The sequence below is a fragment of the Pagrus pagrus genome (genome assembly GCF_965226575.1).
Source record: "Pagrus pagrus genome assembly, chromosome: 11".
NCBI lineage: Eukaryota > Metazoa > Chordata > Actinopteri > Spariformes > Sparidae > Pagrus > Pagrus pagrus.
In genome coordinates, this window is record NC_140195.1 from 32,832,835 (window position 1) to 32,854,030 (window position 21,196).

The following is a 21,196-nucleotide window of genomic DNA, read 5'->3' on the forward strand; positions in this document are numbered from 1 at the left end:
GAACTGACACAGTGAGTGGTACTGGCTCAGGCCTGTGTGAGCTGCTAATCAGGAGTGGGGAGTGGAGGAGTGCTTCATATACATGGACAATAGAGGTGGTTCAGCACTGGACAGTATAGAAACCTGAGAGAACTGATGCAGTTTTTTTTTTATATTGTAGCACGTAAACCAATTTAGTAGTGACCAAAATATCATAAACCTAGGTTTTTAGCACAGTTATTTTTTGATCTGCTGAGATTTTTATTAGACAGTGAAAAAAATGAATATTTTACAAGTTCTTATCCTGTATTACTTGTTACTTTATGTTGATGCAGGTATAGAAGTGGGGTTATTTTTTAAAATAAAGTCTCTTTTCTCTTTCCAGCCTTAAAATAAAACTGCTTTTGGTTGTTAGCTTGTGGGTCTTAGTAGCTCATTTCTCCCTCATCCTCCAACTGATTTACCAATGCTGATGACGAAGGTGTGGGTGGAGGTCAGCAGTCTGCAACGGCTGCATATCACTCCATATACACTATATCAGGGCCACATATTGAGCGATCATTGTACGTCATTGACATACAGTATGCAATTAAATTTAGAAAGATGTGACATTACTGAAGATAAATATTCCTTTAATGCAGTTTCACTGGGACCTTTCTGTTAGGGTCATTCTTTTTTGTTAAAGGTCTTATTTATTAGAAAAGTTGATTTTTGAGTCTCATCCCAGCTCATCAAATACTGATGCTTTGGGATTGTAGGTCAGGTTTGGCCACCATCCCAATGTTTCATTATTTGATGAGTTAGGGATGAGACTCAAAAATCAACTTTTCTTACATATAGGAATGTCATTCTATAATTTGAAGATAAATAGTTATTAGGTATTCTTTTTCGATTACACATCAGAAACCCTGGTTTAAACCACAATTAACTAGCGATGAAAACCATGATGATCAGTATTATCACCATATCTCTCTTTGTATAATCTTTCTTCTTAATAGTGTGGCTATATCAAAAGCATTTGACATACTCCATGGTCATTTGAGACACCACATCAAAGCTGGTAAAGCCTTCGTTGGCAAAGTTTTCCTTGTACTGGCCCATCTTAATGGCATCCAGCCACTCATCCACTGTGCTGAAAGAGGAGAAGTCTGGAGCGCTGCGATCAAGCAGAGGTAAGTGAACACTGTTGGAAGGAAAGAAGACAAAAGGAGAGCATAAAAGCCTGTGAGAAAGTTGATTTGTGAGGGGTCAAGGTCATTCACATTTTGAGGTGATGGAAGTCATTTCTGCCATACCTTGATGACAGTGGTGTTGTGGCCTTGAGGCTGTTAGGGTTGCGGATCATCTTGTCCAGGGTGCTGACAATCTGGCTGAATTTGGGCCGGTTGTTGCGGTCTTTCTGCCAGCAGTCGAGCATCAGCTGATGCAGTGCACTAGGACAATCCATGGGGGGCGGCAGCCTGTAGTCCTGCTCTATGGCATTGATAACCTACAAGAATTGACAAACTGATTTTAGTCTCTGAACCTGACTAGAACCTGATTCAGTACAAAACTACACTCAACAGATAGGACACGCAATAAACCACAGATGGAATGAAACCAATGTTTGATTGTGGGCATTTGAGATAAATCACATTTTAGCTTGTGCCATATATCCTTTGATATCAGGCAAAATGGACATTTTGGGAAATGTCTGGGGACAGAACAGGGCTAGCAAAAGTTTTGCATGCAAACAGTCTCTATGTTCAACATATTCCTTTAGAGTTAACCTGGTGTCCACAATATAAGGGCAGGACCAATAACACATCTTCACTTGATGATAATTGGATACCATTTGTAAAGACTACAGAGTTGTAGCTGTTGGAAAGTATACCTTTTGATTTTTGACAGCGCTATTCGATAGAATATCACCCTTTATTTAGTCATAGCTGGAATATCTATTATTTCATGAATAATATAACATGAACAAGAATATTTTATTTTATTTCATTTATGGTTAATTTCAGTTTTCATTAAATTCTGATTCATTCTGGTTTATTTTAATTACATTTTTAATAAAGTATGATATTTAATTAGATTCAAATTTAAACTGGATTTAATGTTTAATTGAATTGAATTTATTTTACATAATTTTCTTAAGCAGAATTTTGAATTGAATTAAATTCAACATGTAACTTGATCCAATTGATTTAAAACATTTTTTATTTAATTTATTTAATTTTGCAATTTTAATTAAATTTTTAGTCAAATAGTGAATAACTGTGAAAGTGAAATAAGTGAAATTAAAACTGCAAGCAGTGATGAACGGGCCCTCGACCCACGTATGTCGGGCCGCGGTGCCGTTGGAAGGTGCGCGCATCCCACCTAAATAGGATACATGTCACCCAAAAGACAACAGTGAAATTTGCAGTGCGTTCCTGTGTCCAGTGGGTGGCACTATGGATATGACACAATATTGATGCATAGTCGTATTCAGGGCGAACTCCTCTCCATGTGTGATGAATTTGGTGTAGATGGGAAATTGTATGTTGGAAAAAAGAAAATGGCCGCACGCAATCCAAGATGGCCGACTTCGTGTTGGGGTTCCACAAAAAGAAGTCCTGTGTAAATCGATGAGACCTATGAGTCCTGCAAATTTCATGAAGATTGGAGAATGTTGTTGCTCACATGACCCGGCATAAGAGGGTGCTATAGATATGACACAGTATTGATACCGTATTCAGGCCAAACCCCTCTACATGTGTAAGAAATTTGGTGTAGATAGGAAATTGTATGTTGAAGTTATAATGACTACCTGCTTATGGCGACGGATCAAAATTGACCACACTGCCACGCCCTCAAGGTGTAACGGAGGCAAAAGCTTTTGATAACTTTCATCTTCGAGGTCTGAGGATGATCCTAAGTGAATGTGAAGTCTGTGGCTTCCGGTTATGGTGTCTGCCTGAGCAGCTGCAGGTTTCTAGGCTCCGATCCTGTGTGCTCTTTTCGCACTTCCATTTTGTCAAGTCGACCCTCAACCAACTCAGCTAGTTCTACAAAAGCTTCTTGTTCATATTTTGAACAAAAAATGCCAAGAAAGAAACAAAATAACCCGATTACAACGGCAACGGGTGACGATGTAGACTACGACGCTAGCATGGACCACGCCTTGGTGGACAACAAGGTGGTTTTGGAGGATGCTAATGTGGCTCACCAAGACGACGGTGCTAATATTTTGGCTGCCATTCGTGTAATGAGAGCGGACTTTTCTATTCAACTGCGTGAAGTCGTCTCGTCTAACCAAGAGATAAAAGAAGCAATTGGTGCTTTTTCTGAGAGGCTAACCACGGCAGAGTCCCGCATTAGCAAAGCTGAAGACGACATTTCAGGGCTAACTGGCAAGGAAAAGTCGCTTCAAAAGAAAGTTCAAGAGCTCAGACTAAAACTTGATGACCTCAAAAACAGACACCGAAGATCGAACCTACGGCTGATCGGCTCGCCCGAGAAAACTTAAGGGGGAGATGCGGTCGCATTCCTTCAAACCTGGCTGCCCGAAATCTTCGGACCGGACACGTTTCCGAGACCTGTTGTTATTGAACTTGCCCACCGACTGCCCGGCCGACAAGACCCGAGCGGACCCCCGCTCTCATCATGAAGTTCCTTAACTATCAAGACAAAGTCCGAGTAATGAGAGCAGCTCGTAAAAAAGGAAAAGTAATGTATCGGGAGCACCAAGTCATGTTCTTTCCAGACTTGTCTGTGGAGGTACAGAAACAACGTCGTCAATGCAACGATGTGAAGCTGAAACTCCGGGAGTTGCACCTTGACTTCGGGCTTATATTTCCCGCAAAGATGAAGATCTTTCATAAAGGCAGCCGACACCAGTTCAACACACCAGAAGAGGTTGAAGCATTCAATGTGTTCGTCAGGAGCAAGAGGGGTAAACAACTGTCAACATTATGTATGCTAAAACAGAATATTAAACACATCTTTATGTCTTATGAGGGACAGTTAAGAACATTGCCACACTGTTTTGATGTTTATCCTGTATACAGGTGAACATGATTCGGATGCTTACACTTGCGCATTTATCACGAGGGTGATGGGTGACATGATTAATGTTCACCGGGATCGGAGCACTTGACCTATATAGTTCAGGTAGTACATTTTCTGTTGTGTTTTTTTTTTTTTTTTTTCTCTCTCCTTCTCTCTTGCTCCTTTTGAAGGATCAGTGAGCCTAGCCGGGTTGCCACAAGTGGGGAGGGTTTCTGTGTAAACTTGATCACAGGGGGCAGGAAAAGTTAAGAATTCTGTGTTGTAATGAGTGTTTTAATGTTCTTTTTTTTTTTAAATGTAAGGTGCTTTTTTTTTCACAGTAATGGCAAAACGGTATCAGCAGGGCCATGCCATAATCACAGTATTAATATATTACTAGGAATTTAGACTTTCAGATCATTTCTTGGAATGTTAGAGGCCTAATAAAATTAGTTAAAGTTAAGCAAGTTATGAATAGGATCAAGCAATATCATCCCAAAATAGTTTTCTTACAAGAAACACATTTGCTTTCTAATGAAACAGGTCACTTAAAGAGAAGATGGCCAGGTCAAGTAGTCACATGCTCTTTTTCATCATATGCCAGAGGAATTGCAGTTCTTGTCCATAAGTCTGTTCCTCTTCGTATTCAAAAGACGGTTTTGGATCCAGCGGGCAGATATATTATTATACAAGCTTCATTAATAAACCAAGACTTGATTCTTGTGAACTTATACAGTCCTAACAATGATGATCCAAACTTTTATAATAATGTTTTCTTGCAAATTTCTTCTCTTCAAGGTGTCATAATAATCGGGGGAGATTTTAACTGCGCCCTTGACCCAAAATTTGACCGCTCTTCAGGCATAGATTTAACCCATGCAAGAAGCAGGAAGATAATTCACCAATTTATGCAGGAGCTTAACCTAATTGATATTTGGAGAGTAAAACATCCGACAAAGAAAGAGTACTCTTGTCATTCAGCTACACATAATACATACAGTCGCATAGATTACTTTCTCGTGTCCATATCACTTGCTCCAGATGTCAATGATTGTATATATAAGTGTATTCTCATTTCCGATCACGCTTTGCTTCTGCTTAACTACTCAGCTACAACTGCTGTCAAAGGAAAAAGACTCTGGCGCCTAAGGCCACAGTGGTTACAAAATCCCAAATTCCTTGACTATGTTGGGCAAAATATTGATGACTATTTTGAGTTAAATACAACAGAAACATCTGCCTCAGTAAGATGGGAGGCTTTCAAAGCTTTTATTAGGGGTCAAATGATGGGATATACAAGAAATAAATCAAATAGACAATATCTAGAGATATTGGAGCTGGAAAGAGATATAAAGGAACTTGAATTGGAAGTAACTGATGACAATAGTAGAGAAAAACAACAGAAATTAGCAATCCTAAAAGCAAAGTACAATAGGTTATCCACCAATAAAGCCCTGGCAGGATTAATTAGACTGAAGCAGACCTATTACGATCAGGGAGAGAAGGCAGGGAAATTACTTGCTTGGCGCTTAAAAACAGAACAAAATGCAAGAACTATCACAGAGATTTTCCCTGCTAATGGAGATAAAATATCAGACCCTCAAATAATTAATACACTTTTTGAATCATGTTACACACAGCTATACTATACTATTTTTTTGATCAGTTAACGCTCCCCTCACTTAGTGAGGAAGCTAAAGCTGATTTAGATTCCCCTATCACATCAGCTTAAATATCTGAAGCAATTGACAAAATGAAAGGGGGAAAGGCTCCTTGCCCAGATGGGCTACCTATTGACATCTATAAAATCTTTAAGAATAAGTTACTATCTCCACTGTTAGATGTGTTTATGGAAAGCTTCAATTCCGGCAAACTTCCACCATCCATGTGCAACGCACTTATAATTTTGATACTGAAGCCTGGAAAATCAGCAACAAAATGTGATTCTTATCGACCAATTTCATTGATTAATTCTGACGTTAAAATAATTGCCAAAGTACTGGCACGAAGGCTTGAGAAGTACCTGCCTTTTCTCTCTGATCCAGACCAAAATGGGTTTGTTAGGGGACGGCAAGCTTTCCACTGTGTCCGCAGGGTTTTCAATATTGTTTACGCAAAGACAGAACATCCAGATACAGCAGTGCTCTCGTTAGACGCAGAAAAAGCGTTTTGGCTTTGGTCATTATTTTTCTAATTGGATTAAAGTCTTATATAATAACTCGGTAGCATCTGTATTAACGAATGATAGTATATCCAAACCCTTTAATCTTCTAAGAGGCACACGCCAAGGTTGTCCTCTTTCACCCCTTCTGTTTGTGTTGGCAATGAGCCCCTGGCCCCTTCACGTTAAAGGGTAAATATCTAATTTTTGACAATATGTGGAGATCTTTTATGGTGTTCTTAGAGGGGAGGAAAGCACTGGAGGCATGTTCCCCCTGTATGTAAACCATCAACAAACGAAATTACCATGTATTTATTATACGTCTGTTTGTTTGTTTGTTTTTCGCTCTTTTTATTTTTTATTTGAAATGCTTTTCTCTAAGGGAGTTGACGGATTATTTACGTTTTGGACTGTGCAAATTAACACATGCTACTGCCCTGTGATGTTTATCTCATTGAAGATGAGCCTTATTGTGATAGTTTTGTTTTGCACCTGTATTATATTTTGTTGTATTGTGATTATTTATTTTGAAAATTAATAAACACACTTGTTGGAAAAAAAGAATGTGAAGTCTGTGGCGTTAAATCTGTAGGAGGAGTTAGTTAAAGTACCGGGAAGGAAAAGTGTGAAAACGGCGGCGAAATCTTAACTTCGAATCAAAATGGCCAACTTCCTGTTGGTCTGAGGGTTGGTGTTGATTCTTGTTTTGTGCGTCTGGTCATGATACATATGCATAGCCATCTTATCAGTTAAGAGGGCCGGAAAAATGAAAATCACTGCACGCCATTCAAGATGGCCGACTTCCTGTTGCGCCAAAAATTTCAACAAAACGAATTCCTGCCTGAATCGATGAGAACTATGAGTCCCGTGAATTTAATGACGATCAAAAATAATTTTCACGTGAATTTTCCCATGTTAGGTGGCGCTATGGAGTCCCCTGGCCACACCACCCCAAATCATGTCGAATTATGACATTTTTCACCAGATGCGACGTCTGTGCCAAGTTTCGTGAGTTTTGGGGCATGTTCAGGCCTCCAAAAAGCCGCCTAAAGTCGTGGATGAATAATAATAATTAAAACTGCAAGCAGTGATGAACGGGCCCTTGACCCACGTATGTCGGGTTGTGGCGCCGTCGGAGGCGCGTGCATCCTACCAGGGCCGTAGCCAGGATTTTTGAAATACTGAGGTCAACATTCGGCAGGACCCCCCCCCCCCCCCCCCCCCCCGGAAAAAACAAAACAAACACACAGTACCATGTTGCTGATGAAACATTTATTTTAGTGTGTCTTTGTATGAATGCGTTGCTGTAATCGTAAAATAAATATATATAAAACTATAACTGAAGTATTTGAGTGTGTGTGTGTGTGTGTGTGTGTGGTGTTGCTGCCTCACAAAAAACTACAACTAAGATGATCTGTGACTGTATACATGAAGTGTTTGGTATAGGCTATGGTGAGTGATTGAGTGAGTGAGTGAGTGAGTGAGAGAGAGACAGAGAGAGAGAGAGAGAGACAGACACAACCATTATTGCTATGATATAATATTGTTGTTGTTGTTTTTCATTTCTTTATTTTATGTATTATTATTATTATCATCATCATTTCATATGAACTGTATATATATATTTTTCATTATATATAACAACTTGTAGCTGCCTAATGACACCCAATCTGTGTATAAGAGAGAGACAGCACTTCATCAGCACACACACACACGGGGTATACAGTATAAATGCATATATACTTTTTTATTTTATTTTATTATTTATTTTTTTATTTTATTTGTATATATTTGATTCTGTGAGTTGTATTTGTTTTGTTTCTTTGATTCTTGATGCTTTGGCAACATAGTTCTCGTAACATTCATGCCAATAAAGCGAATTTGAATTTGAGACAGAGAGAAAGAGAGAGAGTGAGAGAAAGAGAGAGAACGAGAGAGAGAGTGGAGATCCTGCTCAGGCTTCTTAGCATCTCTATTGGCTATCTGTTGCATCTGTAGGCTCGTTCGCTATTTTTCTCATTCTCAGCTTATTACAATTCTCACCTTTCCTCCTCTTTGCCTGATCATCCTCTGCCTTTCTTGCTGCAACAAATGATAACTTGGATTGATGCAGCCTCTTACCACCACGCTGCATCTTTGCTCCGATTCATTTAATTGCCGTTCTAAAAATAGACCTGCAGTCACGTCGCGACCGTGTTTACTTTCAGTTTTAATGAAACGAAACTTAAGGAAAAAAGTACCGAGGACATGACCTCGGTGTCCTCAATGGTGGCTACGGCCCTGCATCCTACCTAAATAGGGTACATGTCACCTAAAACACAACAGTGAAATTTGCAGTGACTTCTTGTGTCCAGTGGGTGGTGCTATGGATATGACACAGTATTGATGCATGGTCGTAATCAGGGCGAACTCCTCTCCATGTGTGACGAATTTGGTGTAGATGGGAAATTGTATGTTTGAAAAAAGAAAATGTCCGCACGCAATCCAAGATGGCCGACTTCCTGTTGGGGTGAGAAATTCCACAAAATTAATTCCTGTCTAAATCGATGAAACCTATGAGTCCTGCAAATTTCATGAAGATCGGGGAAAGTTGTTATTCACATGACCTGGAGTTAGGGGGCACTATAGATATGACACAGTATTGATGCATAGACGTATTCAGGGCGAACCCCTTTACATGTGTGAGCAATTTGGTGTAGATGGGAAATTGTATGTTCAAGTTCTAAGGACTTCCTGCTTTATGGTGAAGAATCAACTTTGAATGAAAATGGCCGACTTCCTGTTGGACTGAGGGTTTCGGTGCCTGGAGGTATTTTGTGCGTCTGGTCATGATATGCATACCGAATTGCGTTCATGTATGTGAATGTAGGAAGCGGGGCTTCAAGTTAGAAATATTCCAGGGGGTACTATAGAGCCATCTTTTTACTTAACACAGTATTGATGCATAGACGTATTCAGGCCGAACCCCTCTACATGTGTGACCAATTTGGTGTAGATGGGAAATTGTATGTTGTATGTTATAACATTATAAAATGTAAGTTATAAGGACTTCCTGCTTTATGGCGAAGGATTGAAATTGACCGCACTGCCACGCCCACCAGGTACAACGGAGGTAAAAGCTTTTGATAGCTTTTCATCTTGAAGGTCTGAAGATGATCCTGAGTGAATGTGAAGTCTGTGGTGTTAAATCTGTAGGATGAGTTCGTTAAAGTACGAGGCGGGAAACAAGTCAAAATGGCGGCGAAATCTGAACTTTGAATAAAAATGGCGGACTTCCTGTTGGACTGAGGGTATGGGTGTTGATTCTTGTTTTGTGCGTCTGGTCATGGTACATATGCATACCGAATTTCGTTCATGTATGTGCATGTAGGAGGTGGGGTTTCAAGCTTAAAGTGCGTGTAAAGCAGCAAAAAAATTGTGTTATGAGTTTGCCACACCACAGTAACATGTATCATTGACCACTGAGCCAAATTTGAAAGATTAAAAAAATTGCTAAGTATGTAAAATTAGGTCTCAAAATCATAGAAAAACAAGCACTTCTCTCTGCTGTGAAATGCTGGGGGCGCCTCAGTTAGAGGCACTGAAACCACGCCCACGCGCGGGAGAGGAGCCCTCTGTGTACTGCACAAGGACGCAGCCTAGCAACAATGGAAGCTAGTGCTAGCAGCATCGTCTGAAGGACCCAGCCCTACCTGTTTGAGCCATCAGAGCCAGAAACTTATGGAAGAATTATCCTACCTTTATTCAAGAGCGTAGATTTTCAGTTTGAGAGCATGATTTCATTCCTTTTCAGTGACATAGCTCCTTCTCACGCTCAGATTTATTCTCCTCGCACTCATATTGGCCGCGTTTCCCAGATTCGTTAAGAAGCTCTTAAGTGCTAAGATCTTCTTAGGAGCGCTCTTAAGAACGCTGTGAAAGAAGGATGTGTTTCCCAGAGTCGCTCTTAGCTTAAGAAGATCTTTCACTAAGAAGGAAATGTAAGATCGAGCTGACCCACTCTTAACAGCCTTCTTAGCGACCAAATGCTCAGTGATCAAGCGCGTCAGGGAAATTTATATCCTCCACTTTGCGAAATAATAAAACAATGCTCAGTGTTGAAATGCGCTCATAGCTGCGGACCACTGGCGCAAGAAAAAAAAATAGAAAATAATAGATGAAAAAAAACCTTTTTATTGAATTACACGTTTAAGTTTTCCGCAACATCTGCATATATGAGTTTATAGTACTACACATAAAAAAAACAACAACCCTGTGGCATTTCACAGATATCAAGGGAACAGATGTATTAAACTCAGCTGAACCTCATCCAGAGAGGCTTCACCTGCTACTCTGTGTTGCCAAAGTCCGCGCGTGTGAGAAACCACGGCTGCAATACAGCACATCCTCCCTGCGAACCAACAGCGTCGCCGTGCGCGAAGCCAGACGGTTTACATAAATGCATACGTGCGTCAGCACTTCTCCCCACTGGACGTGCTGTCAGACCGGGCTGTCCAGGCAAAGTACCGGCTGCCTCGTGCGGAGATCCAACGGCCGTTGGATCTCTTTGCCTGGACAGCCCGGTCTGACAGCGCACACACACACACACACACACACACACACACACACTTATGCGCTGATAAAGAGGTGGGTGATCGATCTGCCTGGCATCGATTGATTCAGCACAGCAGCAGCGCGGTGGACAGCTCCCACTAAGAGCTTCTTCAGAAGCTTCTTTGGCTTGATCTTAAGGTTCTCCTAAGAAGGCAGTTAAGAACGCATCTGGGAAACACCCGTATCTTAGCGCTCCTTCTTAGCCGAACCCTTCTTAAGAGCCTTCTTAAGTCCTTAAGAACGATCGAATCTGGGAAACGCGGCCATTTTCTGCTCGCACTTGGATGTCTGCTGCTTTCTTTCAAAATGTGTGCTTGAACTCAAAAATCACATGCTCGTGCTCAGATTTCTTCTGCTTGCACTCAAAAATTTCGCTTGCATTCAAATATGTCCTGCGCTCGCTCAGATCTAAAGTCTGTGTGCTCAAAACTAATGTGCACGCACTCAGAACAAGCACCTCCTCTCAGGTTGAGGAGTCTGCTCAGACTCAAGGCTGTAATTCGGAAACACTCCATAAACTTTCATTGTTATGCAGATGATACACAGTTATACCTATCAATAAAGCCAAATGAAACTAATCAGCTTACTAAACTCCATGCATGTCTCAAGGACATTAAGACCTGGATGACCTGCAATTTTCTGCTGTTAAACTCAGATAAAACCGAAGTTATAGTACTTGGTCCTAAACACCTTAGAGATGCATTATCTAATGATATAGCGAGTTTGGATGGCATTAACTTGGCCTCCAGCACCACCGTCAGGAATCTGGGAGTTATCTTTGATCAAGATATGTCCTTCAACTCCCACATAAAACAAATTTCAAGGTCTGCATTTTTTCATCTACGTAACATTGCAAAAATCAGGCCCATCCTGTCTCAAAAAGACGCAGAAAAGCTAGTCCATGCATTTGTTACTTCCAGACTGGACTATTGTAATTCTCTATTATCAGGCTGCCCTAACAAGTCTCTAAAGAGTCTCCAGCTGGTCCAGAATGCTGCAGCACGTGTACTGACAGGAACTAAGAAAAGAGATCACATTACTCCTGTACTGGCCTCTCTGCACTGGCTCCCTGTAAAATCAAGAATAGAGTTTAAAATCCTTCTCCTCACTTACAAAGCTGTTAATGGTCAGGCACCATCATATCTCCAGGAGCTCATATTACCCTATCACCCAACTAGAGCATTATGCTCCCAGAACGCAGGATTACTTGTAGTTCCTAAAGTCTCCAAAAGTAGAATGGGAGCCAGAGCCTTCAGTTATCAAGCTCCTCTTCTGTGGAACCATCTTCCTGTTTTGGTCCGGGAGGCGGACACCCTCTCTACCTTTAAGAGTAGACTTAAGACCTTCCTCTTCGATAGAGCTTATAGTTAGGGCTGGTCCAGGACAGGCCCAGGCCTGTCTTAGACCAGCTCTTAGTTATGCTGCTATAGGCCTAGTCCGGGGGACAATGACACACTGAGCTTCTCTCTCCTCCCCTCTCCTCTCCTCTCCTCTCCATCTGTATACATTATGCCTGTATACATGCCCCATCTCTGCATGTCACTGACTTGCTTCTTCCCCGGAGTCCTTGTGCTTTCTAGTCCTACAGGCTCCCTTGGATCCTGGCCGCGCCCGGGTCATGGATCGTGGATGCGCCCACTGCTATGGCCCTGCCTGATCGTGGATCGGCCCACCGTTATGGCCCTGCCTGATCGTGGATGCGCCTACTGCTATGGCCCTGCCTGATCGTGGATGCACCTACTGCCATGACCCTGCCTGACACCCACCACTACTGTCGCTAATATTAGTCACATCTCTGTTACATACGTTCCACTACTATTATCGTACTGCATTGCTACACACCATCCTTGCCATTGATCATTACTACTGTTATCACTAGTAATCACATTTCCATGTGCATTTCATCATTATCGCTGTAATACATCTTTGTGTACTTTCACTCCTGTCAACCATCGCTTATAATTGAATACATTGTGATCTCGTTGATCTGCTCTGTACATGCGACATCTATTGCACGTCTGTCCGTCCTGGGAGAGGGATCCCTCCTCTGTGGCTCTCCCTGAGGTTTCTTCCGCATTTTTTCCCTGTTAAAAGGGCCTTTTTTTGGGGCAAGTTTTTCCTCACTCGAATCGAGGGTCGAAGGACAGAGGGTGTCGTCTCTGTACAGATTGTAAAGCCCTCTGAGGCAAACTGTGATTTGTGAATTTGGGCTATACAAATAAAATTTGATTTGATTTGATTTGTCCCTCCTTGCGCTCAAAATATTGTTTCACCAGCCAATAGGGGACAGCTAGAGTATGGACCAATCAAATGACGGATGCCGCCTTGGGTGCGTTTCTTTGCACTTTTTTGAGTACTCCGTAGGGGCGGGTATATGGTCTGTTTGTAAAACTGCTTCTCTCAAAATACACCAGTTTACCATATTAGCCAGCTATTTGAATCGTCACTTATTTAAGACGCCAGCATATTTATGTATAATTATTCTTAAGTAATCGTAAAACGAGTTATCGTAGTTTAGATTCTCTTTTTTATTCAATATTAGCGGACATATGTTATATAGTATGAATACTCACATCACCATTTAAGTGTTACGATGGCGCAGTGGTCAAGGCCAATGTCAAATTTTGCATTTTAAACCATCGGACATCGGTTCGCATCCCGGCCGCCCCACTCTTGCTGTCTGTCATATTATTATTGAAACTATATGAACAATGTGTTTTGAGTTGTAGCAACATTAAGCAATAAACTTGAGGTATTTGACTGCTCTGGTCCATCTCGTCTCCCGCTCAGTACCTCGCTCCGAGTCCCGCTCTAACTCTTCTTCTTGTGAAAGCATAACCAACACTAACTTAATGTAATGCGTCCCCTGGCTTTGACCCCATTACACGCACCAATTTTATCGTCAAATCATTATCATCATAGCGTATTTTTCATTATGTAAGGGATAATGTATAGTTCGGAGGTTGTTATGGAGAAATAAACCCCGACAGGTTGTATGGAACTCCATAACTCCATTTCTCCATAACAACTGACTAACTATACATTATCCTGCTTATTACACGGCCTTACGAGTGAAATAAATAATAAATAATCACCCACAATGATTCAGCAGCGACAATGATTGCTCGGTAAAGTTTTAACTTTCACTTTCACTTTCAAGGCCGGCCTGAGAGAGGAGCTGGACAGCGGTGCTGTGGTTGGTCTATATGTTGCCAGGGCGGATCAGAGCGCCGTCCCTAGCTGCTCTCATGTGTCCAGTCACAGACATGATCTGATGACTGTCAAGGCCAGACCAATCAGAGAGCAGCATTCAATAGAGCTGTGTAATAAACCTTTTTGATCACATAGCTTAGCCTATTTACCGACCATCTCTTGTTAAACGTTTCAATAAGAGAATCAGCTGGGTACACGTATTCTATTACTTTAACAGTAATTTATTAATTCAAATTTAAAATAATAATATTACAGACAGCAAGAGTGGGGCGGCCGGGATGCGAACCGGCGTCCGATGGTTTAAAATGCAAAATTTGACATTGGCCTTGACCACTTGGCCATCGTAACACATATGCTGTTTTGTGAGTATTCATACTATATAACATATGTCCGCTAATATTGAATAAAAAAGAGAATCTAAACTACGATAACTCGTTTTACGATTACTTAAGAATAATTATACATAAATATGCTGGCGTCTTAAATAAGTGACGATTCAAATAGCTGGCTAATATGGTAAACTGGTGTATTTTGAGAGAAGCAGTTTTACAAACAGACCATATACCCGCCCCTACGGAGCACTCAAAAAAGTGCAAAGGAACGCACCCAAGGCGGCATCCGTCATTTGATTGGTCCACACTCTAGCTGTCCCCTATTGGCTGGTAAAACACAATATTTTGAGCGCAAGGAGGGACAGCCTTGAGTCTGAGCAGACTCCTCAACCTGAGAGGAGGTGCTTGTTCTGAGTGCGTGCACATTAGTTTTGAGCCCGCAGACTTTAGATCTGAGCGAGCGCAGGACATATTTGAATGCAAGCGAAATTTTTGAGTGCAAGCAGAAGAAATGTGAGCACGAGCATGTGATTTTTGAGTTCAAGCACACATTTTGAAAGAAAGCAGCAGACATCCAAGTGCGAGCAGAAAATATGAAAATATGAGTGCGAGGAGAATAAATCTGAGCGCGAGAAGGAGCTATGTCACTGAAAAGGAATGAAATCATGCTCTCAAACTGAAAATCTACGCTCTTGAATAAAGATAGGATAATTCTTCCATAGAAACTGACTCCGACACTGATAGTGCTCAGCATCGTTCCTCACAGTCTCCATCAGAATGGTTTTTTGTATTTATTTACCTGTAATTTAAACCCCAGTCTACATATCATTCCTTGTCATAGCTATATTGGTGCACATAAAATATTACCTGTGGATTATCATTGTGCTGTCAGATGGACTCTGCTCAGGGAATCAGGCCAAATCATGTCATGATTAAATGCAATAACATTTGCTAGCATTACATGGACATGACAGGATGCACGATGTAAAATCACTTTCAGGATTTGCACCTTCGGCAAAATGCATTCAATTAATCGAATACAATATTTATAACATAAGCACACACTTACACTGGTGGGCACTTAATGCCGGTGGCGGAGATGAGAGCACCTGCTGTCGGCGGGACAGAGAGGATCCTCCCGTCCCGCTGACAGCGGCTGCTACCATCACGGCCACCGGCATTACGTGCCCGCCGACAGCGGCTGCTACCATCACGGCCACCGGCATTACGTGCCCGCCACGATCCTCTCCTTCCCGCCGACAGCGGCTGCCACCATCACGGCCACGTAATGCCGGTGGCCGTGATGCACGCCGGGGACGGAGAAGATCGTAGCGGGCACATAATGCCGGTGGCGGGCACATAATGCCAGTGGCCATGCTGTAACTATCGGGGGTAAAGTGGACACTGCAGAGACTGTTGTTGGTGGTGATTTTGAACTCTCCACAGTAGCTCCTCTTGACAACATCGATCCACCATTTCCTTACGTTGTCTCGGTAGGAGACTTAAATAGGCTAACTGAGCCGTTACCCTGGCCTGCACACTGTGGCATCCAGGAAAGATGCATGAGCTACGTGGAGGAGACATGACTGGTTAGCTAACTGCAAACTATCATAAGCGATGCTATCCGAGACTCCAGAGCTAGCGGAAAACCACTGAAGCTAATGCACTGAACGTATTTATACCGCTTCCGCAGCAGGGCGGGGTTTATGCTAATCATAGCCGCGTTACGTAACGCGGCTATGATTTCTGACCCGCCAATTAAATCCTGAACACAGAAATGTTGAAACACAGTTTGGCAGCCTAGCTCCATAATTAAATTCTAAATGGTTGAATGGCTTTTTACATGTTTTAAGGAAATACATTTATAACCTATTTAATGTGTTTAGAAGAAAATGGCTGAATTTGCTTTACACGGACTTTAAGAGCCCTTTTCAATCTTCGTGAGGGCGCTATGGTGCCATCTTTGCACTTAAAAGGCCCAGACCCATATCAGATATCAATGTTCGTGACTGGTGATGGATCTGCCAAATTTGATGTTTGTAGGATTTTGTCTGTACGTACCAAATGGGAAAAGGCATTAGGGGGCGCTACTGAGCTGTTGTGCTGCACCTGAGGGCAGTCGTGGCATCAAATTAAAGTACTCCTGAGTTTAATCCTACTAGTGGTGCAACGGATCATCATTGATCCGTGATCCGTTCGGATCAATATCTTCGGTTCGGCACACACGTGATCCGCGGATTGATTTATGAAAAAAAAAAAGTTGTGCGCATGTTCAATCCACACGCTTGTTAAGTGCAGCGTGGTCATGGCGAGCGGAGGAACGGAGGAGCTTGAACGCCCCGCGTCATTTAAATCCCCTGTATGGGAGCATTTTGGCTTCCCTGTCAAATATAATGATGAAGGAAAGAGGTCAGGGCCGTAGCCACCATTGAGGACACCGAGGTCATGTCCTCGGTACTTTTTTCCTTAAGTTTTGTTTCATTAAAACCGAAAGTAAACACGGTCGCGACGTGACTGCAGGTCTATTTTTAGAACGGCAATTAAATGAATCGGAGCAAAGATGCAACGTAGTGGTAAGAGGCTGCATCAATTCAAGTTATCATTTGTTGCAGCAAGAAATGCAGAGGATGATCAGGCAAAGAGGAGGAAAGGTGAGAATTGTAATAAGCTAAGAGAATGAGAAAAATAGTGAACGAGCCTACAGATGCAACAGATAGCCAATAGAGATGCTAAACTGTAACCTACTGTTAATGTAGCCTAGGCTGAAAAATGAAAGGACATGCAATGAATCAGAATATTTTAAGGCCATGTTCAGTCACAGTATGAATTATCCATAAGTAATATTATGTGGATGTTTGGATGGATAAGTAATAATGTGACTAAACATGGCATTAAAGTATTAGGTCAAATTATAGTTATCATGACTCAGTAGTATACTTAGACTTTTCATTTTAAAAACGAAAGACAAAGTTATGTTTATTTGTCCGAAAAATGATCCGATCCGTGACTCTGATCCGAGAAACGATCCGAACCGTGAGTTTTTTGATCCGTTGCACCCCTAAAACCTACGTGTTAAATTTGGTAAGTCTGCAAACATCCTAAAGTCCTCTAAACAGTGTCGGAAAAATGAAAAATTACTGCATGCCATTCAAGGTGGTCGACTTCCTGTTGCGGCAAAAATTCCAACAAAACGAATTTGTGGCTAAATCAATGAGACCTATGAGTCCTGTGAATTTCATGACGATCAAAAATGGTTTGCGCGCACATATTTCGACGTTAGGTGGCGCTATGGAGTCTCCTGGCCACACCCACCCCCAATCACGTTGAATTCTAATAGCGGCACACAAATGTGACGTATGTTCTGAGTTTGATGAGTTTTGGGATATGTTCAGGCCGACAAATATGCGATCGTTTGGAAGGGGAAAAAATCCTTACAGATACAATAGGTCCTCGCACTGGTCAGTGCTCGGGCCCTAATAATAAAGGGAAAAATGAAAGATAGTGTCATAAACATTTATTTTAAGAAATCATTGTAAATGTCTTAATGTCTAAAATAAAAACGATATAAAATAAGAGTGACAACATAGTATTTTTTAAAACATGACTAACATTTTATAATAATTATGATTATATAGTTTAAATACATTTCCTTTAAAACATTAAGTAATTTTTTCACTGTATTTAATTGTTGGTCCATTCATATATTTTATATATAAAAAATTAAGTGATGAAATGAAAATTTTGTAAACATAAATACATATACATACAGACAGGTGCTTAAAAGCTTATTCTAAATTTGAATTTTGAATCAGAGCAAATCATTCAAACATGGGGTCATGACCTTTCGATGACAGCTCTGTGATATGTAAGATATAAGATATACAAGAAATCAATTCCAGCTTTTCTACAGGACTCTACTCACATCTTGATTGCTCATGTCCCAGTAGGGCCTCTCTCCATACGACATCACCTCCCACATGACTATGCCATAGCTCCAGCAATCACTGGAGGAGGTGAACTTCCTGTATTGAATGGCCTCGGGAGCTGTCCATCGGATGGGAATCTTCCCTCCCTGGAAACACAAGTGTGGAAGTCAACAGTGGACAGGAAGATGTTACATTTCTGATGCGTTTAGAAAATGTATTAACCTGTTGGCCAGCCATTTTTTCCTTTGTTCCATTTCCTGTTTTGCCTTGAGTAATTTAATTAATATGTAATTTATAATTTGATTTAATTTATCTAAATGTGCTAATCCAATCCAATCCAATTCCTTGTCATGCTTCTATTTATGAATTCAATATTATAGTTCACATTCACTGACACTGCAAATTCATTCAAAGACAGGATCTCATTCATAAAAAAGGTCAATTTCATCCCTTAGTCCCTTTGCCGATGAGTTCTCTCAGCAGTTATTAGACGGATGTGTTTGCACTTTTTCGGAGGAGTTCTAGTGGTAGCATAAGAGACATTGGGAATAGCCCCTGTAGTCTCTGATGAAGACTCACCAGAGCGCTGGTGTAGGTGGGGTCTGAAGTATCATCCTCAAGGAAGCGTGACAAGCCAAAATCCGACACTTTGCACACCAAGTTGCTATTGACCAGGATGTTCCTAGCTGCCAAGTCCCGATGGACGTAGTTCATGTCACACAGGTACTTCATTCCTGCTGCTATGCCTCGAAGCATTCCCACCAGCTGGATCACCGTGAACTGCCCATCATTTTGCTTCAGGAAAAAAACCCCAGAAAATTAATGTTTGTTTGTTTTTTTTGATGAATGAATGATGACTGAACCTTGTTTGTGCTGTAATACAAGCATCCTATAGGAAACAAATTCCTACAAAAGGCAATTTTGTCATTGATAAGTGTGTCTCCTTTACCCTGAGGAAGGAGTCCAGGGATCCGTTCTCCATGAATTCAGTGATGATCATCACAGGACTGCTTTTGGTCACAACCCCCTCCAGGTGGATGATGTTGGGATGGTCAAACTGGCCCATGATGGATGCCTCACTCAAGAAGTCTCGCCTTTGACGTTCAGTGTAGCCCACCTTCAATGTCTTAATGGCTACCAGGATCTCTCTCTTCCCAGGCTGCCGGAGGTTTCCACTACACACCTCCCCAAACTCTCCTGTCAGTGTAAGGTCAATGTTATTGTAAAAAAGCACAGTTTAACTATCACATGTCGCAACATAAACATTGTAGTCACTGCTTTTTTCTTTAGGCCCAAATTAAAATTAAAGTAGACAGGTAGTATCACTATGAAAGTTTTCTATGTCATAGCCTGAACAGCAGACCTGCAACATGCACGCATTTTTCGTACTCGGCACGCATTTTGACCCTTAAGTACGCTTACGAATTGCTGCTCTCCACGGGAACAGCTTGATGTTCCGAAACACCTCCATTGCGAAACCCCTCCATTCCGACACACCCCACTCCGACACACCGCTGTTCCAAATCCGACTTTCACCTTCCAATTACTTCCCAATATGGTTAGGGTTAGGGTTAGTGTCAGGGGTTCCACAATAGCCTTTTCAGAATAGCGGGGTCTTTAGAAAAAATGGGAAACCACGCCATTATGATGAATGGAAGTCTATTTTCGGAAAAGCGGGGTGTAACCGCTCTCCCCGTACGCATTTTGTTGCATCTCGCAGTTCGCCGGTTTCAATTTCTATGCAAGTTCAATCTATGAAGTTGATTCTGCCGCTGAGCCACAACAATCTGCGTGTAAGTGGAGTGAAAAGCTTTTGGCCAATCAGAGCGCTACATTTTAACACCCCAGCCCACCTGCCCCTCCGAGCCAAATGCTTTGCACGTTCAATTCAATTCAGTACCTCAAGCAAGCCAGGGTGGCCGGATAGCCGATCCCTCTTCGCCCGCTTGATGTCACTGCTAATCACCTGCATCCCTATAGATCTCAGCCAATGCAAACAGCATTGAAAAGGTAAAATTAAGACGTTGAGTTTACCCGACGGTGTTGTTAACCACTCGTCAGAGTTACTGTGTGTGTGTGTTGCAAATAGTAGTGTAGTGCCAGTTAAAATTAAGGAAGATTTTACTGGAGGTGGTCTTAAATATTTTATTCCTCGAAGCGATTCTTTATGACCAACAACAACAACAACAACAATGTAAGAGTTAAAATAAAAACAAATGAAAAGCCATTAGTCCATACATCTATAATTAGCCTATGCCATTTAGCTTTACTTTACATAAAACGAACTTAAATCTCAACACAAACATAAATGTACCATAAGCCTTTACCTCGTTGCCACTTTCAGCCGGGCTAATAAATCACTCTTGTAGTTTAGTTCAACACCGTAGTTATTGTCCTTTATCCGTGAATTTCCTTATATCCATGTGATGCTTGTTTACCTTCCTCAATCAATTTATTGTCCATTTGCTCCTTTTCCGTTTACCAAACCCTTTCAAAATAAAATACATCCGTTAAACAGGAAGTGTCAAAATAATTGGGTTGGTGTTCTCATAAAATTTCTTCAAGGTTGGCAGGTCTGGAACAGGAATGATACATAAAGTTTTTATCTTGTTAGACAGTAATATGACATTTGCATGGATATGGCAAGGCATGGCCTGATGTAGTCAGCATTGAGTATCCTCAGAGCTCTAATAAAGAGTCCAAATAATCCCAGGATCAACCCCCCTTTTGAAATCCCAGCTTCTTTCTCTGATACCTGACATCATGTCATATTTCATGCACTGTTGTCTCTCACCTGCACCAATAACTTGTTCAATCTTAACAAAAGAAATGTCAATCTCCTTGGCAAACTCTCTGACTGCTTCATTTGGGTCTTCATATGTGAAGGGGTCGATGTAGATCTTCATTCCTGGTGACACTTCAACAAAGAGATGGAAGAGCAACGGCTATATACACAAAAACCCAAACATGAAAACATA

General features: G+C 41.5%; 1 protein-coding gene across 2 annotated transcripts in view; it reads right to left on the reverse strand.

The window, feature by feature from the left end:
* Positions 1–953: 953 nt before the first annotated feature.
* LOC311264838 (ephrin type-B receptor 2-like) overlaps positions 954–21,196 on the reverse strand; it is a 123,279-nt gene continuing 103,036 nt past the window's right edge. For both annotated transcript variants that reach the window (XM_084365981.1, XM_084365980.1), the window contains exons 10-15: positions 21,013–21,135; positions 19,168–19,415; positions 18,798–19,013; positions 18,215–18,364; positions 1,275–1,468; positions 954–1,162 (exon numbers count right to left, since the gene is read on the reverse strand). In XM_084365981.1, the coding sequence (XP_084222107.1) occupies positions 988–1,162; positions 1,275–1,468; positions 18,215–18,364; positions 18,798–19,013; positions 19,168–19,415; positions 21,013–21,135 (1,106 nt within the window). In that variant the 3' untranslated portion in view covers positions 954–987. The remainder of the gene's footprint in view (positions 1,163–1,274; positions 1,469–18,214; positions 18,365–18,797; positions 19,014–19,167; positions 19,416–21,012; positions 21,136–21,196) is intronic.